Source organism: Leguminivora glycinivorella, chromosome 7 (genome assembly GCF_023078275.1).
Source record: "Leguminivora glycinivorella isolate SPB_JAAS2020 chromosome 7, LegGlyc_1.1, whole genome shotgun sequence".
In the NCBI taxonomy this organism is placed as follows: domain Eukaryota; kingdom Metazoa; phylum Arthropoda; class Insecta; order Lepidoptera; family Tortricidae; genus Leguminivora; species Leguminivora glycinivorella.
In genome coordinates, this window is record NC_062977.1 from 13,333,828 (window position 1) to 13,354,048 (window position 20,221).

Genomic DNA, 20,221 nt, shown 5'->3' on the forward strand with positions numbered 1-20,221 from the left:
AAAAGGTTAACTTATTCAATAACAACTTGTGATCTATTACGTCAAATGCCTTCGACAGATCACACAATATTCCAGCCATTTTATTCCTATCGTCCATCCCAGTCACGATGCAATCGAACATCCTGTACGCCGCGGAGGTGGTTGACATTTTCTGCCTGTACGCAAATTGGTTGTTCGTAAGCAGGTTGTTCGATTCCACGTGACTCATTAGATGGGACGACAAGACAGATTCAACTATTTTTGATAATGTCGGTACTATTGTAATAGGCCTATAGTTATTGACATCACACCTGTCACCCTTGCCTTTAAAAACCGGACATACCCTAGTGCTTTTCAAAACATCAGGATATGTACCAGTTTCGAACATCTGGTTTATGAGGACGACAAGCACGTCGCCAACCACAGGCCATATCCAGTAAAGGACATTTGGGGAAATATCGAAGGCATCTGCAGTATTACGCTTTCTTAGCATTGGCTGAAAAGCCTTGTCCAAGGTCTCGCGAGTGACTACTGGCAGAGTAAATTCAGGCACGTCAGACGTTCCTAAATACATACGTACATAATCTGTGGACTTTGACATATCACTTCGTATTACGTACTTAGAGGCTACAGTAAGAAAATGAGAATTAAATGTGTTTGTTAAGTTCTTTCCTTCTATTATTTGGTTTGATGTCGGGTCACGTAAAGAAATGCATTCAGATCTCGATTTTGTACCTACTTCTTCATTTACAATTTTCCAAATTTCTTTCGATTGGTTTCCACTACTCATAAGTCTATTTTCTATACAATTTTGACGGGCTTTTAACGTTGTGGACTTGATTAGCTTAGAGTAGTGGTCAATACATTCCAAAAGTATGGGGTTGTTGGGATATTGACGTCTCATTTCATGAAGATCGCCGTGCTTACTAATTAACTCCGCCAGTTCATCAGTCATCCAAGGCACCCTAGACTTTTTTTTGCACTGGATTTTTTAATTGGGAAATGGATGTCAATATAACGTATTAATATATTAATTAATTTATTAAATTTATAGTTAATGTCAAGGCAATTATTATATATAAAATTAAAATCATGATTAATAATGTCAGAATAAAATAATAAAATGGATTCTTCATTAAATAAACGACGCTCAACTACTCCGTGATATAATACGTTTCGTGTTCCGTGGTTCATAGTTAACTCGTATCGCTGCGCGCTGTGGTCGCTTATCGCGGTATCGATCGGCGATACTGACAGCATGTCGCTCGCGCAGTTCGATATCCCGCAGTCGATGGACGACGCACAGTCCGCAGTCACGCGAGTAGGAAACGATACTACATTCTGACATCCATAACATGATAACACATCGTTAGTGCGTCGTTTCATGCTGTTATCAGTTAAATAATCCACGTTATGGTCGCCCATTATGAGAAACCTTTTGTTTTCGTCAGTTATCATTTTTAACAATAATTCAAGTTTTTCCAAATAAATATCAAAATGTCCATTTCCAGTTCTATATAAAACAATAATAATCAATTTCAAACAAGTAATTTCTATAACTGCATATTCAAAATGAAATTGTACAGCGAAACAGTGAAGGTCATTTCGAACTCGATAGTCTGTACCGTTCCGTACATACAGCGCGGTACCGCCATGACCGATGTGGGTACGACAATAAAAGTTCGCCAAGGAATACCCTCTCAATTTCACTCGCTCAATCTCATTTTTACGGCACCAGATTTCACTAAATCCTATAACGTGTGGATTTTCTGTGGCGGTTAGTAAGTCAATTAGTGATGTTTTGCCGTTTATGGATCTCGTGTTTTGGTGAATAATTACAAATTTAGATTCTACTTGTGTCTTAGTTGATTTCGGTTTGCTTGCAAGTTTTTTGAATTTACTACATTAAACAAACGAATTGACACACCTGATGGCCAATTTTTAACGTCACGCACGACCTTCTGGTTTTCGGCTGGCACATCAAGTCGGAACGACGCGTATCTACCTCTGGTGACCACCAGCTGCTCGCACACAGGTGTCGGGACGCCCAGACGCTGCGCATGCTGTATCACGTCGGTCACGGTGGTGTCCTCGCTGAGGTTGAACACATGCAGACTTGTGACCCTGGGACCAGCAGCACGTAGGCCTAGGGTGGCCCGCTCACTCGACGTTGGGCAGGAGTCAGTGGTGTGAACAGCCTTCGGTGCTGATGCTGTAGCCGTGAGAGGTGCTGCCGGCTGATGTTGTGCCGTGTGTTGTGTAGACGTCACTGGTACTAGTACTGGTGAAGCTACAGTTGCCGTCCCAAGTGGTTGTTTCATCGGCGTGGTGTACTGGGGAGCCGTTTCCTTAGCTACAGGCGGCCCGCTAAGCAGCTGCGGGGTCGTGTTCGGTACGTGATTCTGGCGGGCCCGGCGAGCTTTGGGCCTGGGCTCAGGTGGGCCCGCTGCTGCCGCGGCAGACAGGAGTGTTGGTGGTTGTGGTTGTGGCGGCGGTGTAACAGTGGTTTTATCATATGATATCTGATCATCGGACAGTGAGACAATGCCCTCGGGCCCAGACTCATTGAGTGAAAGGTGTTGTGGCGTTTTGAATAATTGTAACGGCTGAATGCTAGTGCCCGTGATCGCTCTCAGGATGGTCTGGATATTCTCGTTCTGGCTGGTGAGTACTTTTTGCTGCTCCAAAATTATAGTATGACAGTGATCTATCTTGTCTCTCATGCCCGTAATTTCAGTTTGTAGGATAGAAATTGTTTCCACCAACCTGTTAACCGCCGCCGCCGTAGTGTTGGTGGTCGATTTGCTCTTCGCTGGTGCCATTTTTCACAGAAATTAATATTTTTTATTGAAAATTTAGTGTCAAACTAATTAAAATAATAGAAAATGTCACTTAAAACTATGTATAATTAATAAAAACAAAAATAAAACCGGAGAGCTGTTTAAATTTCGTCAGTTAACGCTTGCAGCGCCCTCTGGTGGTATTACGATGCTGTATAAAGACATTTACATAACAGGTAAAAATAATTATAATTAGCTACACATAAAAAAATTGGCCCAGAAGACAGTTAGTAGTATATCGATACCTCCTAAGTATACTTACTGAGACTGAGACAAGTGACAATTTTCAATTTTACTAGGTACATTTACCTTCCACGGAAAATTCATGCTGAAATTCGCATTAGTTTTGGAAATAAAGTGACGTATACTGATGAAACTAACATATTCTTTAATATAGAACAGTGTAGGTATACTGAGACAAGTCACATGCACAACTGTACCCCGTGCAGTCATAGTGGAGGGAGGTAAAAAAAGTGTGGAATACTGATACTAATACAACTAATAATATGTAATGAACTTGATTGTATTACGATACGATGCTGTATAAATGCATTTATACAACAGGTAACAATACACTTAGCTATACGTAAAGGCCTTCTCACACCCACATCTACCACTACTACACTGAGAGAAAAAACAAACAGTTTTCATGTTCGTTCAACAAGTTTTTGGTTAAAATAGCGCCTACGTGCTCTTTGGTTCAAACAACAAGCTACTTGTCATTTGAATCGGCAATATATTTGAATCAACAAGTCGATTTTATAAAAACAACCTGACACATATTGTTTTAAACATACGTTTGGCTGATTCAAACGGATAAACCGCAACAAGTCGAACTTGTTAAATTCACAATGCAAATTTCTCTCAGTGTACAATCTGTGGTGCACCGGCAAAATATTAACTTCAGTATTTCTTCCGGGGCAGCTGGTAAGTACTTTGATGTGCACATGAATCAGTAAGTTGCTTTCGTTCCGTGCCCATCCCCATTGCTCAGCATAAATATTGCATCTAAGCCAAGTCTGAACCTGGTGGTATGTGTGGAATGAGTGCTCCATCGCTGCTTCCTCAGTGTTGGTCCGCATGGGCTCCACCAGACCAAGACATTATGTTAGTTAAACCTATAACAGAGGCAAATTCCCTACCGCCCATTATTCGAGTCAGGAGATGCAACAGATAGGCCTAAAGGACGTACTCTTTCTACATGCCTTCACGGGATGTGACACCACCTCAGCAGCATTTCGGAGAAGTAAGTTGGTTTCTGCAAACTTTATTTGAAAACCCCTGTATTTTCGAATCCCTCTGCATCATCTGCTGACATTAAAGACAGTGAAAGTGTTTGCTTTTTAGATGGTATATGGAGCAAAGCACGAGACCTCTCTGTATGACTTCAGATATCAGCGCTTCCTCCAGTCCGTATCTAAAGTAAAACAAGACATTTCGTCCCTCGCACCAACTGAAGGAGAAGCGATGGAGCACTCATTCCGCACATACCACCAGGTGCAGACTTGGCTTGGATGCGATATTTATGCTGAACAATGGGGATGGGCACGGAACGAAAGCAACTTACTGATTCATGTGCAAATCAAAGTACTTACCAGCTGCTCCGGAAGAAATACTGAAGTTAATATTTTGCCGGTGCACCACAGATTGTAGTAGTGGTAGATGTGGGTGTGAGAAGGCCTTTACGTATAGCTAAGTGTATTGTTACCTGTTGTATAAATGCATTTATACAGCATCGTAATTCAATCAAGTTCATTATTCAATCAAAATTGCTCAAATTGATTTTTTTTAAAGTCGTATAATTATTCAACGGTACATGACATATAAGCATATGTGCACATATTATGAAACGTGATTGAATGGTCTACAAGATTTCTGAAGAAAATTTTATTTCCAAAACTAATGCGAATTTCAGCATGAATTTTCCGTGGAAGGTAAATGTACCTAGTAAAATTGAAAATTGTCACTTGCCTCAGTCTCAGTAAGTATACTTAGAAGGTATCGATATACTACTAACTGTCTTCTGGGCCATCTTTTTTTATGTGTAGTGTAGCTAATTATAATTATTGTTACCGGTTATGTAAATGCCTTTATACAGCATCGTAATACAATCCAGTTCATTAAATACATATTTTACACGTTTATATCACATACATAATATTTGTTGCTTCTTTTCGTTCACTGAAAAAATTGCTCAAATACCATTTTTTTTTTAAAGTCGTATAATTATTAAACGGTCGTGACACATAAGCACATGTGCACATATTATGAAAGGTGATTGAATGGTCTACAAGATTTCTGAGGAAAACTTTTGTCTAAGATAAATATTTTTCGAGATATGGAGCAATGTATGAAGTAAAAAGTGGGGGGATGACGATTTTTTAAAAATTGTCAGTTTTTAGGAGCTCATACCTAGACAACGGTTAAGAATAGAAAAAATGTTTTTAGACCAAAGTTATAGAGAATTTTATAAGCTTTCAAAGTGTAGTAAACCAAAATTTCGTATGACGCATAGTTTTTGAAATATGAGCAAAAAACCAAAAAATGGGACCTTTTTCATCCCCCCCCTCTTCGAGCTCAGGTCCAAAGTCCGAGGACTTTTAGTATGTATGTCTCCTGACTATCCCTAACAACATCCCGTAGTGAAACTTTCTGCTTTCGGCCATTCCACCTAGACCCCCCTTTTGAGCATTCATTGACTGATCTAGAGTCGGAGTAGGTATCTACTTATCGAAGGAATGATGTAATCTCGCTTTTTTGGCATTCCGTGGTGGTAGGTACATAGGTACTGGTTATTTATAGTTACTGGGTTATAAATCTCTTATAGTAGGTACCTATACGTAAAAGTGAAAGGATAAAAGTCATACCTTATTTATATGTTAATTTTTATTTTATACGTATTCTATACATAATCATTTACAAAATATACTTTTAAACAATAACTATCACATGTTCATACATCATCACGTTCGTTTTCTGGTGGGGCCATAGTCAGGTCGGTCACGTCTTTGACGATCATATGAGCGATTTGCCAGGCCATTTCTTCGTCGACTTTAGACGTATTAATTGGCACAAATCGACTGACCATTTTCTTTAAAACCGATTTATCTTTTTTGTCTGGATCAGGTTCAAATTTCGATTCGAATCGGCCCAAACTATTCACTCTGCCAAGGATCAAACCATCATACCTCTTCCTCTGCCATAATGAGTCTGCATTATAAAGCTGGTTAGAGTCTATTGTCATGTCAGGCACGGAATGGTTACGTTTCTTTTTACGGAAGATGGGATCACCCATAGCGAGTAGAGTATTTTGAGTGCTTAAACTAAATTCACTGCTGCAATCAGAATGTGACTTATGATTAGCAGACCACATAACATCTACAGAGTGGATCATTTCAGAGAGATACTTATAATATAATTCAGATTCTAAAAATGCTTTTACATAGCGGGTTAGGGTATTGAATACAATTTGATAAGGTACATCAAAGCACGTTGGAAGAGGTCCACCTTCTCTGCAAATGTCACTCTCAATTGTAGACCTAATATTTGTGGGGAAGCCAATAGGACTTGTTGCTTGTAGTGAAAAATACTTGTCATAAAGAACAATTGCATCCATTTGAGCTTGCTCTGGGCTGGTGGAGTTGGCATTTATTAAGTTATCCCTGAAATGCATTACAGCCATAAGAAATTCTAGTAAAATACTGCATGATTCCTGCTCCAAATACTCCATAAAATAAAATAATATGGCTTCATTATACAAAATGTCTTCCAGTCCTAGAGAGCCACTGGTCAATATATCTATTTGTGCCTTAATGTAGAGTGGACTGTTCTGAAAGTCCTTAAAATATTTCTGTTCAATTTGATTGAACAGTTCATCTTCAACTGGCTTAAAGCAATCTTCCTTTATTTGCCCTCCAGGATGGCATATATTTGTTATTACTGTTTTCCTTAAACTATCTGGTAAGTCTAGTTGATGGGGTGCTTCTAGTGCTATATATTTTTTAAATAAATTGATGGCTTCTTCGGTTGGGTTATAATGTTTACTTTTATGATCAGAAACATTTTCTAATGCAGAGTGTTCTGCCAGGTTCCCGAGAGAACTTGTGGAACATTCTTGCATGTTATGTTTACAGGCATTAGCACTGTCTTCAGTCCAGCTGAATCTTTGTGACGCATGTGAAGGAGGCGGCTTACTGTGGGAGTTGCACTGCAGATCAAAACTTTTTGTTCTGCTCAGTTTCCAATGATTGTCAATTTCACCATTTGAACTGTTTTGCAAAACAAGGGCTTTAAAGTTGTCCATTTCCAACCAACATTTAACAAGAACATGCTGGCCAATAGTTTCCATAAATTGAATAAAGTATTTAATAGCTTTCTTATCTACAAGTATGTCATGTACACTTAAATTCAATTTCGATTTTTTTTGAAATATCCGCGAGTTTTCTGCAATAAAAAAAATCTTTGTGTTAGGATAATATATCTTCTCACATTACACTTTTTTTCGGAATTTAATGTTTTTAAACTTCGTTTGAGTTAGTTCAGGATTTAAGCAAAGGAAAAGGAACGCAAAACCGTGTGTGTTCGACAATGTTACTTTTCACATTAAATGTACAAATTTTGTAAGAAAACGTCTACGGGTAATGACAAAAAATGTTTACCACCTACCTTGCAGTTCACTGTCTATATGCGTGTCTAAATAAGTTTTGCTACCGGAACTGTCCACGGCGTTCGTTTCAGGTGGCCGTACTGGACAACCAGTTTTTCCTTTTGCTGAAACAATAGGCACGATAAGGCACAGTTATTACAACACCGATATAAACTTTACGTGACTAGTTTCACTTCAATGTTTACCTGCGCTCTTCCAAAATTTTATCATTTTACTGATTCAAATATGTCAGACGTGGTAACAGAAGCAGTAGACGAAATAATAGGGTTCTTCATAAGTGGTTTAATAGCTCTCAGGTAGACGTAAACAATAATAATGTAAGGAAGATGAAAACAATTTTCTACTTTGACTGATTTGCTGGACGACCCACAGACTATGTAATGTAATCACATTTGACGTGTGGACTAATGTTTCCAGAGTAAAATATAATTTTGTTATTATACGGTTGCCAGCTTAAAGGGCCAATTAGATTTACGCGTTGCGATGACACGAAATAGCAACAAATGTGAAAAGCCCAAACTCTGGGGTGCGAAGTGAACCATGTTTGGGTGTCACTAAAAAAAACGCAGAATTCAAATTTTCTATGGGAATGAAACCTTTTTTTAAGTGTTACGGCTCGTCGATGATTCCGCCATCGTCAAGGATTAGGAAGGCACGAGTTTTATGAAGACAATTGGCCATCGAGCCCTATATTTATCAACATTTTTATATTAAAGGAAAAAATGGAAAAATTTACGCTTCCGGCGGGACTTGAACCCGCACCATTTTTGCAATCCGTGCAATGCTCTTACCAATTGAGCTACGGAAGCCACGCCGGACTTCGCAAATCTTTCCATGCCTTTCCTTTTTGTACACACGTCTTGGGGTGACGTCTAGCGTCATCTACTGACATACTATTACATCTTGTAACGGCACTGGAGTCTCAAGTTATATTGAGAATTCACCAGTAACAATGTGCTAACCCATACTAAATTAATTTTTATTAAGCAGAAACGTCTGCTAACGATTCTAAACATTTTTATATTAAAGGAAAAAATGGAAAAATTTACGCTTCCGGCGGGACTTGAACCCGCACCATTTTTGCAATCCGTGCAATGCTCTTACCAATTGAGCTACGGAAGCCACGCCGGACTTCGCAAATCTTTCCATGCCTTTCCTTTTTGTACACACGTCTTGGGGTGACGTCTAGCGCCATCTACCGACAGACTATTACATCTTGTAACGGCACTGGAGTCTCAAGTTATATTGAGAATTCACCAGTAACAATGTGCTAACCCATACTAAATTAATTTTTACAAATTTAAATAGATATCATACACGAAAGAAAAAACGACAAGGCCCACTGGTGGCCGAGCCGGGAATCGAACCCGGGTCTTCAGCTTACGCGGCTAACGTCTTCACCACTAGACCACCCGCCCGCCGTGGTACCCGACGAAATTTCTCTAGTGTATGTTATCTCTGATAAGGCTAGGCGCCTTTGACCAACTCTAAGGGCGAGCAATTAGTGCTTGCACCTCCTATACGAATCCTTTGCAGGATTACGATATAGCGAGAGAGATGGTGCTGCCATCTATACAACTAGGGAACAAATCAAATTATTTTATTGAATATTTTTCGATTTGTTCTTTTTTTCAAGTAGTCACACTACTATATATAAATTACAAATTTAAATAGATTAGATTAGATTTAGCCGCGTAAGCTGAAGACCCGGGTTCGATTCCCGGCTCGGCCACCAGTGGGCCTTGTCGTTTTTTCTTTCGTGTATGATATCTATTTAAATTTGTAATTTATATATAGTAGTGTGACTACTTGAAAAAAAGAACAAATCGAAAAATATTCAATAAAATAATTTGATTTGTTCCCTAGTTGTATAAATTAATTTTTATTAATTTCTGCTTAATAAAAATTAATTTAGTATGGGTTAGCACATTGTTACTGGTGAATTCTCAATATAACTTGAGACTCCAGTGCCGTTACAAGATGTAATAGTCTGTCGGTAGATGGCGCTAGACGTCACCCCAAGACGTGTGTACAAAAAGGAAAGGCATGGAAAGATTTACGAAGTCCGGCGTGGCTTCCGTAGCTCAATTGGTAAGAGCATTGCACGGATTGCAAAAATGGTGCGGGTTCAAGTCCCGCCGGAAGCGTAAATTTTTCCATTTTTTCCTTTAATATAAAAATGTTTAGAATCGTTAGCAGACGTTTCTGCTTCATAAAAATTAATTTTATATTTATCAAATTTACCACCCTTTATTAGTGACAACATTTGCTTGATCGTCTACCTCTATACTCAGGACGATCGTGAGCGCGCCGAACTCGGAGGCAGTTTGTATGGTACCTACCTAGATTTTGGACTATATTGCTAAAACAGTAAGGTAAGGGCCATATAAATTGTGCTAATTTCCGTTCAGCGCAAGTTTTCGTACATTTCTCGAAATCTGATGACAAAAATCGTTGCTACACTTATGGTCTGAATTACAGTACCATCAGCGTGCTTTTTTGCTGGTAATTATAGGTAGCGAGATTTTAGGAATTCACCTAACATATGCTGGTTATACCTAGTTTATTATTAGGTAAGCATACTTTGACAAATTAACATTAACTTATTTACGGTCTATGAAACACAACTCAATATAATCACATTCGATTTAGACTCCGCGCACACGGGCGACAAAACTGTTTTGTCTCCGTCGCTCGGTCTATGGGCTAGTATGAAGGTGCGCACACGAGGCGACGCAACTTTTCATACAAATACGAAAGTTGCCGAGCAACTTTGTCGCCCGTGTGCGCGGAGCCTTAGAGGGTGCGCCCGCGGGCGACTTATTTGTCGCGACCATGGGCTAGTATGAAAGTGCGCTCACGAAGCGACGCAACTTTTCATACAAATACGTAAGTCGCCGAGCAACTTTGTCGCCCGTGGGCGCGCACCCTTAGGCAAACTCGATACCTATATTACCTTCAACCCTTCAAGTCTTCTAGGTACCTACTTACAAATAATACGTTTGAAACGCCTGTCGACCGCATATTGCAATCCTGTTTGCTACGCCATCCGAGAAATTGCATACAAACGCTGTAAAGCCATCAGGAAATCTGCAATCTAGCGGAAATTCTGTTTTAGATAAGCTAGCAGGTGTTATACTTAGATCTTTACAATTACAACGAATAAAGTAAAGCAGTAATTGAATAACAGTTGTTAGTTAAACTATACGAGTGTGCATGTGCGATGTTAACATATCTAGTTTCTGTTGCCAATCGCTAAGTTAATGCCCGGAGAAGACAGTGAGCTGCGAAATTATGAATGAATGAATTGATAAATTTGCCATAGGTACACTTTTGCAGCACACTGTATTTCTTCTTCTTGTACAGTGTACGATGTCTTCCGAACCCTTTCACCAAAAAGAATAGTTTGGCCTGATTTACGAACCAACGCCAGCAAACGCCCTTCCATCAAGGAGATTTGGGAAAGTCCTCCCACAAACTTAATAACGATCTGTTGATCTTCTCGATCGACTTGATCTTCCGTCTACGCGGAATTAGCAGAAACGAGGTTGATATCTGCGCAATATACAGGGTGTACTTTGGAGATGAGCTAGAGAGGGAAGCTACCACTCTGCTATGTAGGTAATAACGGTCTTGGAAGATCATCCCTCGATTTCAAATTAATGAAGGGTGCTGTATAAGAGCGAAAAAAGACTCTATTGACCCTAAGTCTAGACACGTCTCACATTATGAGCGTTCTAGGGGCAGATAAATAAAAAATGGCCAAATCGTTACCTTCGGCGCTTTCCAAAAAGCCTATCGTAGTCTAGATGTTGTGTAGGACGCCTGGCCGGATACAAGTGGGCTGTCGATCTGATGATGCGTTCATTCAGCCAGCCCAATTCCCTGGAGTTGGAGCTGCAGGTTACTGGCCCTCCCACACTCTCCTCAATCTTCTCGTTTTAGCGTAGTCTAGCGTAGGACTCTAGTTTGAGCAGGGCGCCTTATATGAATAAAACTGATGACCCCATCAACCACCTTCGTTAGCCAGCCATTACAAATAAATGTAACGAAACACCTAGGCCACTCAAGTACCTTGACAATCTATATAATGAATATAAGTGAATTAAATGAAGCTTAGGCGTAGATATATAGCTTTATGACATAATAGATGCTTACTAATCTTACTATAGCCAGCCATTTAAATACCATCTCGGGTTCCCAACGGGTTTGACTACACCAGTCGGGGCAAAGCAGCCTGGTTGAGTGCCTATCCTAGCTATAGGATGTGTACTTCTGTAACTATTCCTGTCTTGGGCTATTACATATGTAAGTATGTATACAGTAAACACTCAATTATCTTTCGACCTTTCGAGAACATTCCAGATTCCAGACTAGATATCATGAACTAATTTGATATACCTATTAACGATATACTTATACCTATAGAATAATTTATACTGAAATTTATCATTGTGAAATAAATAAAGTAATAAATATTAAGAAAATTAAGATTAAGTACGAGCATGTTACAAATTACGGTTTTCTGAAAATACCTACGCATATATATACAGACTTTTATAAATATTGCGATATTATATTACAACTTTTATCATTATAGGCTAGTTATCGAACTAATATGTATATAGTATATTAAGTACCATATCATTTAAGTACTAAAATGTATGTTAGTGCAAATAAAAACTTTTTCTATAACAAAACAACTAAGGTACAGTGGGGCAAATCTCGACGGGGGGCAATTGTAACTGATCCATTTTTTTTCATTATTACACTATGATGTTGAGTTCTACATGTATCCACTGAACACGCCTACCATATATAACAGGAGGACACTCTATTTAATAAAGCAAAAAACATGGAAAAAATGGACGAGTTACATTTGCCCCCCAGTCGAGATTTATCCCGCTGTACCTTAAGTATATATATTTTGTCTGTCTCGTAGGTACGTGGACTCTATAGAGGGCTAAAGTTAGACTAAACTAATGTTACAGATAAAAAAGCTAAAAATTAATAAAATCTAGAACGGCATTTTTTAAATGAAAACTAATATTACAAAATAATAAAAACGTTGATAATGGATTTGCTCCTTAGCCCATCGAGTGTTGCGATTCCATAAAACTTCTGTTAGTTTTAACGGTTCATTGGGCAGATTATCCACGGTCCTTACGCAATCTGAGGACGCAGTGCACTAGCGGAGGCTATCGACCTTCCCACGATTACTGGAAAGAACTGTTATGTTGTTGGAAATAACTTGGTGTCCAGAGGCGCGCAGGGCAGGCTTAGCTCAGCCAGTCGCCTGCTCGCGGGACTCGGGGCCACTTCACCAGACTCCACTTTGCAAGCTTACAAAATGTGCGCAAAATCTATTTTGTTGTTATTACCCATTTTATCGACTTATGTTGACTCGGCTTCGTTTGATCAGCGTCAGACCGGGGACTTGAACGTGCAAGTAGATTTGAAGGATATCCACATCATTGCTTTGATGAAAGGCGGCAAAGAAGAATATGTGGTAAGAGATTTTTTCATAAAAAAAAAATTACTCCCCGTCTTAGTTTATTAGCTTTTAGGCACTGTATGGTATTTTGGCCTGTTTTAGTGCTCTAGAGTTTATTACAAAGCGGCTGTAGGCGGTTTACTGACATGACATGTGTTCCCCGAAACATATATGCGGCACTTTAGAAAATTAGATAGGCAAGTAGGTACATAGGTATGTCTACCGGCTACATACCTATGTATACATATATAAATATTATACTCAGCCAACGTTACAAGGAGCTGTAGGGAATACATATTAAATAGTTTTTATTAGGGGGTCCCCTATACGTAAAGTGGGGAGTGTTTTTTTTTTCATTTCAACCCTAACGTGTGATATATTGTTGGATAGGTATTTAAAAATGAATAGAGGTTTACTAAAATATTTTTTTGATATTGTTAATATTTTCGGAAATAATCGCTCTACAAGTAAAAAAAACTTTTGAACCATAAGTTTAAAAAATATGAAATAATCACAAAAGTAGAACTCTATAAAGACTTTCTAGGAAAATTAGGAAATTATTTTGAACTTGATAGATTGAACAGTTTTTGAAAAAAATACAAAAAACTACGGAACCCTACACTGAGCGTGGCCCGACACGCTCTTGGCCGGTTTTTATTAGTATAAAAAGATTAGTTTTTATTAGTAGTTAAGGGAGCAATAGTAATTTGTTTCGCAAAGGGGGCAAAATTGTTGTTTAACCGCACCAAATATGGATACGCAAGTGAAAGATTCCAAGTTCCAACATTGGTTCCAGCATTGCTCAAGATTCCACTTGCTTCAAGAAATGAAGGTTAAAAAATTTGCCACCGAGTGAAATACAAAATTGTTCACCACACCCATACGAGAAAAATATTAACTTTTGTAGTAAAACTAATAAGAACGCACTCTGCCTTGGAAAATTCTTATCTTTACTTTCCATACACTTCTTAATCACTCGACCTTAATTCGCAACGGATTATGGAATTATTTGCGTAGTATACCTTATCGACGGTTAAAATTAAAATTTTCTATGGGAATTAAACCTTCGCCCCTACATTTTCAATATTTTTTTACGTGTTATGGCTCGTAGAACTCGTAGATGATTCCGCCAACGTCAAGGTTTAGGAAGGCACGCGTTTTTTATGAAAACAATTGGCCGGTAAGCCCACATTTAAAAAATTTGACGCCTTTTTAGTACCTACCAAGAGTACCAAGTTTTGGTTGACCGTCTACATCTTCAATTTTAACCGAATATTTATCACTATTTCAGGATTACGACTATGCCTACGATTACTCAGAGATGACGATAAAACCGCAAAACGGTTCTACAACACCGAAACCGTTAAATGGGACCACTGATGCTGAAAATGATTCAACAATCACCACCGCTGTATTCGAGCTATCGACTGAGGCAATAAAAAATGATACGTGGTTGAGTGCCGAGACCACAGCGACACCTACCGCGGTCAGCCAACAAGACACGTCTTCGTCAACAGAAAAAAGCACCGAAGTCTTCGCAGCAACTACACTGGTGCCAATTTCTAATGACAAAAACCTCACAATACAGACCGCAAATAGCACGGAATGTAAAAAAGGCTTTGTTCTTAACCTCAAAGGTGATTGCGAGCTCAAATTGCAAGGCACAGGAAATGCGTAAGTAAATAAAATTCTTTGCTAATTTTTAACCTATATTTGTATGTAGGTAAGTACCTACATCCTACATGTGTAGGATAGGCAGGCCACTCGAAACACTTCCGGTGTGTTTATATTAGGTATCTTAGAAAAAAAAATGTAGCAAAGGAATTCTTTTATTCAGTCTACGCCGCACCGTAGGCTATTTGAACTTTTTATAGGTTGCTCTATCACTCTTGCATATATTCGGGCAACAATAAATATTTAACAAGGGGGCGCAAGTTATTGTTTAACCGCTCCTGATAATTAGAAACGCGAGCGAAGCGAGTGGCCAGAAAAGTGAGATCTTTTCGCGTTGCGATGATTGCAAATAACGCGGATTATAAACAAATTTTCCTAATTACCGTGTGCAATACAACATTGTTCACCACATCAACACGAGGAAACCACTTCAACCAAATCACATCAAAACATGAGCATAAATTATAGTACATTGTGCAACAAGGGAGGTAAGGGGGTCATTAAATACGAGTGTCCTGATATATTTACGACAGCCGCAGGCTGGAGTGAATATAGACACGAGTATTTAATATCCTTACCTCCTGAGTTACACACAATGTTTTTCATCACATTTGAGAGAAAAATACAAAAGAAAGTCATAAGGCAAAACCTTCAACGCAACGACGGCGCAAAGACCAGTAGTGTATCTTCATCTATATCAGATTATTCACATTAAATTCCATTATTTTTGATAACAAACACTTTTTGAACGAAAAGAAACACGAAAATCCTGCATATACATTAAATGCAATGTTCAAAAAAGCATATAAATCATATAATAGAACTAAATTTTTACTTATTTATCATTCATTCATTAATTTTGATCTGTTGTACTCTCCGTTGCTAGGCAACGGTGGGCGCCTCGCGCTGGCACGCGGTCAAGCGCGAGTCGAGAACATATTGTCAGATTGTAAATTATAACGATTTATCTGAGTTAAATTTACGAAATAAATACAAAACACACTGAAATAATTCTAAAACATAAATAAATTGCATTTTTCGTATAATATCTTTTGTAGCTTAATAGTCAAATTTTGGTTGTGCCACAAAAATCCTTGGCTGATTGAAACATCCTTTGCCTGAAGTATTGTACGGATTGTATTAATTTTTAAAACTAAATCCATTATTCCCTTGAGAATAAAATAGTACATTATGCTTCAGTACACGTAGACGCAATGAGACCTTTAAACAGCAAATGTGATGAAAAAGTACATTTTGCACACAGATCGGGATATAATGCAACTTGATCGTTTTTGAAGTATCAAGAGAATCTATGATATCTATATCGAAAAAGATTTTCCTCTTTCATTTCTCTGAAAATTTTCACGCGATAAAAAATGTCTGTGTATTTAACAGTTAAGTGTTCGGCGAGCAATTACTCTTATCAAAGTAATTGCAAAGTTTTTTATGCACTTACGTACCTACATGACACAATTGACACAATACAAGTAATATGCGCTATTTGTAGGTGAGTATGTTAGTGTTTGATGTTACATAGTACTCTGTCTTTGCTAGCGGATCCATTGTGCAAGAGTGATAGAAGTACCTATGTAACGATTTTTTTCCGTTACCAACGGCATGGTATTAAGATTTCAAAACGTCCGGGAGAGACTGACGTACGCCATCTACTTCAGCGTACCTAATGATGTCACTAACATAAAACTTGTCTTGTTGCGAATACTGCTGATGTAAGTATTTTGTCAAGGAGTGGTACTGATAACTTGATAAGCGCTATATTAGACTACGAAATTAACCTGCATTATGGTAGGTAGTGTTGCCCTGACTGTCGCACTTGTAAGGTATTACGTTAGTGTGACAGGGAGGCAACACGTTCGATCATGGTTTGCGATAAGCCCTCTGAAGTATAATCATTTTCAATGAGACTGGAGGCAAATGGATAGCCTGATGGTAAACGATCACCGCTGCCCATGGATACCAAAAGCGCCAGACGGGTTTGTAGGTGCGTTGACGGTATTTTAGATGGGAGCATACTCTTTCTTTGGAGGTCGTATTGGTATATTATGCGGATAAATCTTACCTACTATACTTTTGGGTTGCTAAGCTACTTAGTTCTAAATGACTATCTGTGCTTATTCTTTTAGCAGTGGTGATTAGAATAAGAAAATGCCTTAAAATTTAATAATCTTTTTACCTATCTAAGGAGTGAAATACACAAACGACGTAAGACGTGAAACGGACGCGCTTGCGTGCCTGTGCCGCGTCGTTTCTTCAGTACATTTTGTATAGAAAGACATACATGATGGATGTGAAAACATACTTAGTAGCAAAATTATTTCCATCTTGTGTGATTACTGATTACACTTAAACTCCTCACTGAGCTCAGGATTCTATTTTAGATTCCCTTGATATGCTCAGTATTCCCTTATTCTATAAGTTTTTCAGGATTCAATAAATACTCTAGCCATAAAAATGTAATTTTTGCTCTCATGTGATGCCATCTATGCATCTACTTTTTTATATTCTCATGCAAAGCTATTGATGTTTCTGGCACCATAGGCTAGCATAGTTATTTGTTATAAGTACTCTAAATATTCCTAGAGACTACTAAGTAGATTTTATTCTGTTACAGGTTGCTGAAATTAGTTAAATTATCCCAGAGGTTGAAACTGAAGAGAGAAAATCGGAGAAATCAAAATCACTCAACATAAGCTATTTCCTAGACTACATGCTGAAATGTATATTTTAAACGTAATAATAATTAGTGCTAGCTGTGTACATCAATTAAGTACACACCTGTGACAAAGACTGCAAGAATAAAATCTAATTGAAGTTTCTCTAGGGTTTTAAATACATATTTTCCTTGAGTATGAATTCCATTGTGTTATAGGGTTGTAGGAATACAAGGAAAACTGTGTATCAGGCACACTAGCCAAGCATATTGTGCTATTTTGTACAAAATATGCTTGTTCATAGAGTTTAATATTTTTGTCATTATGCACTAGCAATATAGTGAAGTTAATACTTGTTACTATAACATGGTGTGAAGTGAAAAGGAAACAAAATGTAACTGGATATTATTTATTTACATAATTTCTATGCACTTTTTGAAGTATAAGTCATCCTGCTCGGTTATGCCATAATAATTGTATAGTTCAATATTCCATGCTATGATTATGGCAAGTCTTAAGATTGTTTTTTTTTTTTCAGATGATTGTATTATTTAAGGCATTTGGATAGAAAGACACCTGGCCAGTTCAGTTTCATGTACATAAAATTATGTAAAACAATAATTGGCAATAAGTTAAGAACATATAGCATACTCAATGTATGAAAATTAATAATAGTGCATAAGATCCTAGTCACACAGAACAACATGAAACACAAGAGAGACTACAGTTTGCAGAGACAGAAGAGGAGGGGTACGAAGGCTCCAATAGTAATGAACACGGGTATGAGCACCGAGCTCTCGTCCATGGAGTAAGGGTCAGGCTGCTTAGGACCACTTGCCCGGCGTGCCTGGGTAGTTTTCTCTTCTACCTCATCTCTAGGCTCCTCTGCCTCGTTGTCAGGCCAAACTAATGGTGATAGTTTAGGAACTTCGTCTATAGTACCTCTCATCACATATAAAGCATTGATTTTTGGGTTATCTCGGTAACCTTTAATAAACTCAACTTTTATTTTTCCTCCTCTAATATCAGATTCTTCCTCATTGTAATACAGTTTACCATTTTTAATAGAATATGGAATATACTCATCATGCGCCACTCCACGACCGACTTTGTCGAAAATGTCTAAATCGGCTACTATGGTGTGGTCTCCGTTAAGGACTACGTCGAATACTTTCATATTAGGAGCGTTGAAGTACACTTCGCTAAACTTGAGAACCAGCACGTAATCACCGTCTTTGTTAGCTGGGATGTCGTAGCCGAAGGTGCTGTGGTGATAGCGCTCTGTCTGGTACAGAATCTCATCCTTTGGGTTGGCTCTGCCAATCATTACCAGCTGTTTCCCGTAGTCGGACGCAGTGCCAACTCTGCCGTTCAAAGGATCTTTCTCATAATGAATACCGTATATGTCAGTGTGCGCAGGTCCGCCAGCGTTGATTGCGTAAATTATTTCACCAAGTCCGGTTGCATTTTTTATTAAAGAAAGTACAGATAGAAACCATAAAATCCGATAATTCATTTTTGATGACGAGTCAGACACTTTCATCTTTGAATAAATTAACTTCACTACGAATGTCACTTGCGCAAACAGTCCTTGCTTTTATACACAATTATGTCACTATATTAATTCGCATTTTCATTAAAATTCGCATGGTTTTAAAAAGGTAAATAGCCGAGCCGGCATTATTTTACAGACACGATCGTTCGAGCAATTTGCCAATGCCAAACCAAACGATTGGTGTTGCTAGAAATAAAAATAAAATTCCCATATTATAGACGTTCAACTAAGGCTTCCCTCAGACAGTCTTAAAAATTCATAATCTTAAAAAAAAATTGTATGCAATCTGACAGTTCAAACTGACACTGACAAGACACTGACAGATCTGTCAGTGTCAATTTGCATACAATTTTTTTTAAGATTATGAATTTTTAAGACTGTCTGTGGGAAGCCTACATGTTGGAATGAAAAATGGAGTGAGATTAAAATTTTCTATGGAAATTAAAGCTAAGCCCCTACATTTTCACAGACAGACTTTGTTTTACATTCTATGTCAATTTACCCTGGGCGCACACGGAGGCGACAGTTGCACGGCGACATTTTTTGTCTCTGTCGTTACTACATGCGTCCAAGACAGAGACAAAAAATGTCGCCGTGCAACTGTCGCCTCCGTGTGTGCTCAGTCTTATAGAAAATTCTCGAGACTGGTAACATCAAACATTGACCATTATTTTTTAGTACGAAGCACGCAAAGGAATTACGTTAACATACAGCCACAGCCACAAAAAGCCTGGTACAGTATGTTAAGCCCTTTCATTAGTAGAAATAAGTATGTGAAGTATACTCTGTCAACCAAGTCTGTCAGTAAATAAGAACAAAGAATACTATATGCATCCTTTTCTTTAGGGTGCTAGAGAAAAGGATACCTTGGACATTTCAGACACAAAAAAGCGGCAAATTTAACGGGCGAAATTTAAATTTGCTATAGGACGATAAACATTCGCCCCTGTAGGCCTAGCACATGATGGCCGCGAGAGTATGTCGCCGCGAGATAGATCACACGTCACGGGTAGTCTACCTCGCGGCGACATACTCTCGCGGCCATCATCTGCTAAACCTGCTGTTTGTCTGTTCGGAAAGAGAAGAGTCGTGAAATGTCTAATAAATTCCTCTGACTCTTCTCTTTCCCAACAGACTCTACATTAATTGAATTTGCCTCTTTTCAGGGTTCCGTACCAAAAAGGAACAAAAGGGGGTTTATGGCGCCGCTCTGTCCGTCTGTCACATTACTAAATATCTTGAGTAACATTATTTTAACTATTGAAAGTTTTTTTTATGGGATAGGAGGCAAACGAGCAGACAGGTCGCCTGATGGTAAGCGATCACCGCCGCCCATGGACACCC

The 20,221-nt window shown here is 38.5% G+C and overlaps 3 protein-coding genes across 4 annotated transcripts; 1 reads left to right on the forward strand and 2 right to left on the reverse strand.

The window, feature by feature from the left end:
* Positions 1-5,683: 5,683 nt before the first annotated feature.
* On the reverse strand, positions 5,684-7,849 carry LOC125228077 (A-kinase anchor protein 10, mitochondrial). The gene is made up of 3 exons (XM_048132527.1): positions 7,671-7,849; positions 7,485-7,589; positions 5,684-7,262 (listed from the first exon to the last, which is right to left on the reverse strand). The coding sequence occupies exons 1-3, from the start codon at positions 7,693-7,695 to the stop codon at positions 5,773-5,775; spliced, it is 1,620 nt and encodes a 539-aa protein (XP_047988484.1). The 5' UTR covers positions 7,696-7,849; the 3' UTR covers positions 5,684-5,772.
* A 4,907-nt stretch (positions 7,850-12,756) lies between these two features.
* LOC125228368 lies at positions 12,757-17,542 on the forward strand. Of its 2 annotated transcripts, none has more exons than XM_048132908.1 (3): positions 12,757-12,994; positions 14,271-14,653; positions 17,283-17,537. In XM_048132908.1, exons 1-3 carry the CDS (start codon positions 12,836-12,838, stop codon positions 17,359-17,361), a joined length of 621 nt encoding a protein of 206 aa, XP_047988865.1. In that variant the 5' UTR covers positions 12,757-12,835; the 3' UTR covers positions 17,362-17,537. The 2 variants fall into 2 exon arrangements, with proteins under 2 accessions (XP_047988865.1, XP_047988866.1); XM_048132909.1 differs by lacking the exon at positions 12,757-12,994 and adding an exon at positions 14,043-14,159 and having other exon boundaries at positions 17,283-17,542.
* A 175-nt stretch (positions 17,543-17,717) lies between these two features.
* LOC125228131 (malectin-A) lies at positions 17,718-19,046 on the reverse strand. The gene has a single exon (XM_048132588.1). It carries the CDS (start codon positions 18,863-18,865, stop codon positions 18,044-18,046), a length of 822 nt encoding a protein of 273 aa, XP_047988545.1. The 5' UTR covers positions 18,866-19,046; the 3' UTR covers positions 17,718-18,043.
* Positions 19,047-20,221: the final 1,175 nt, after the last annotated feature.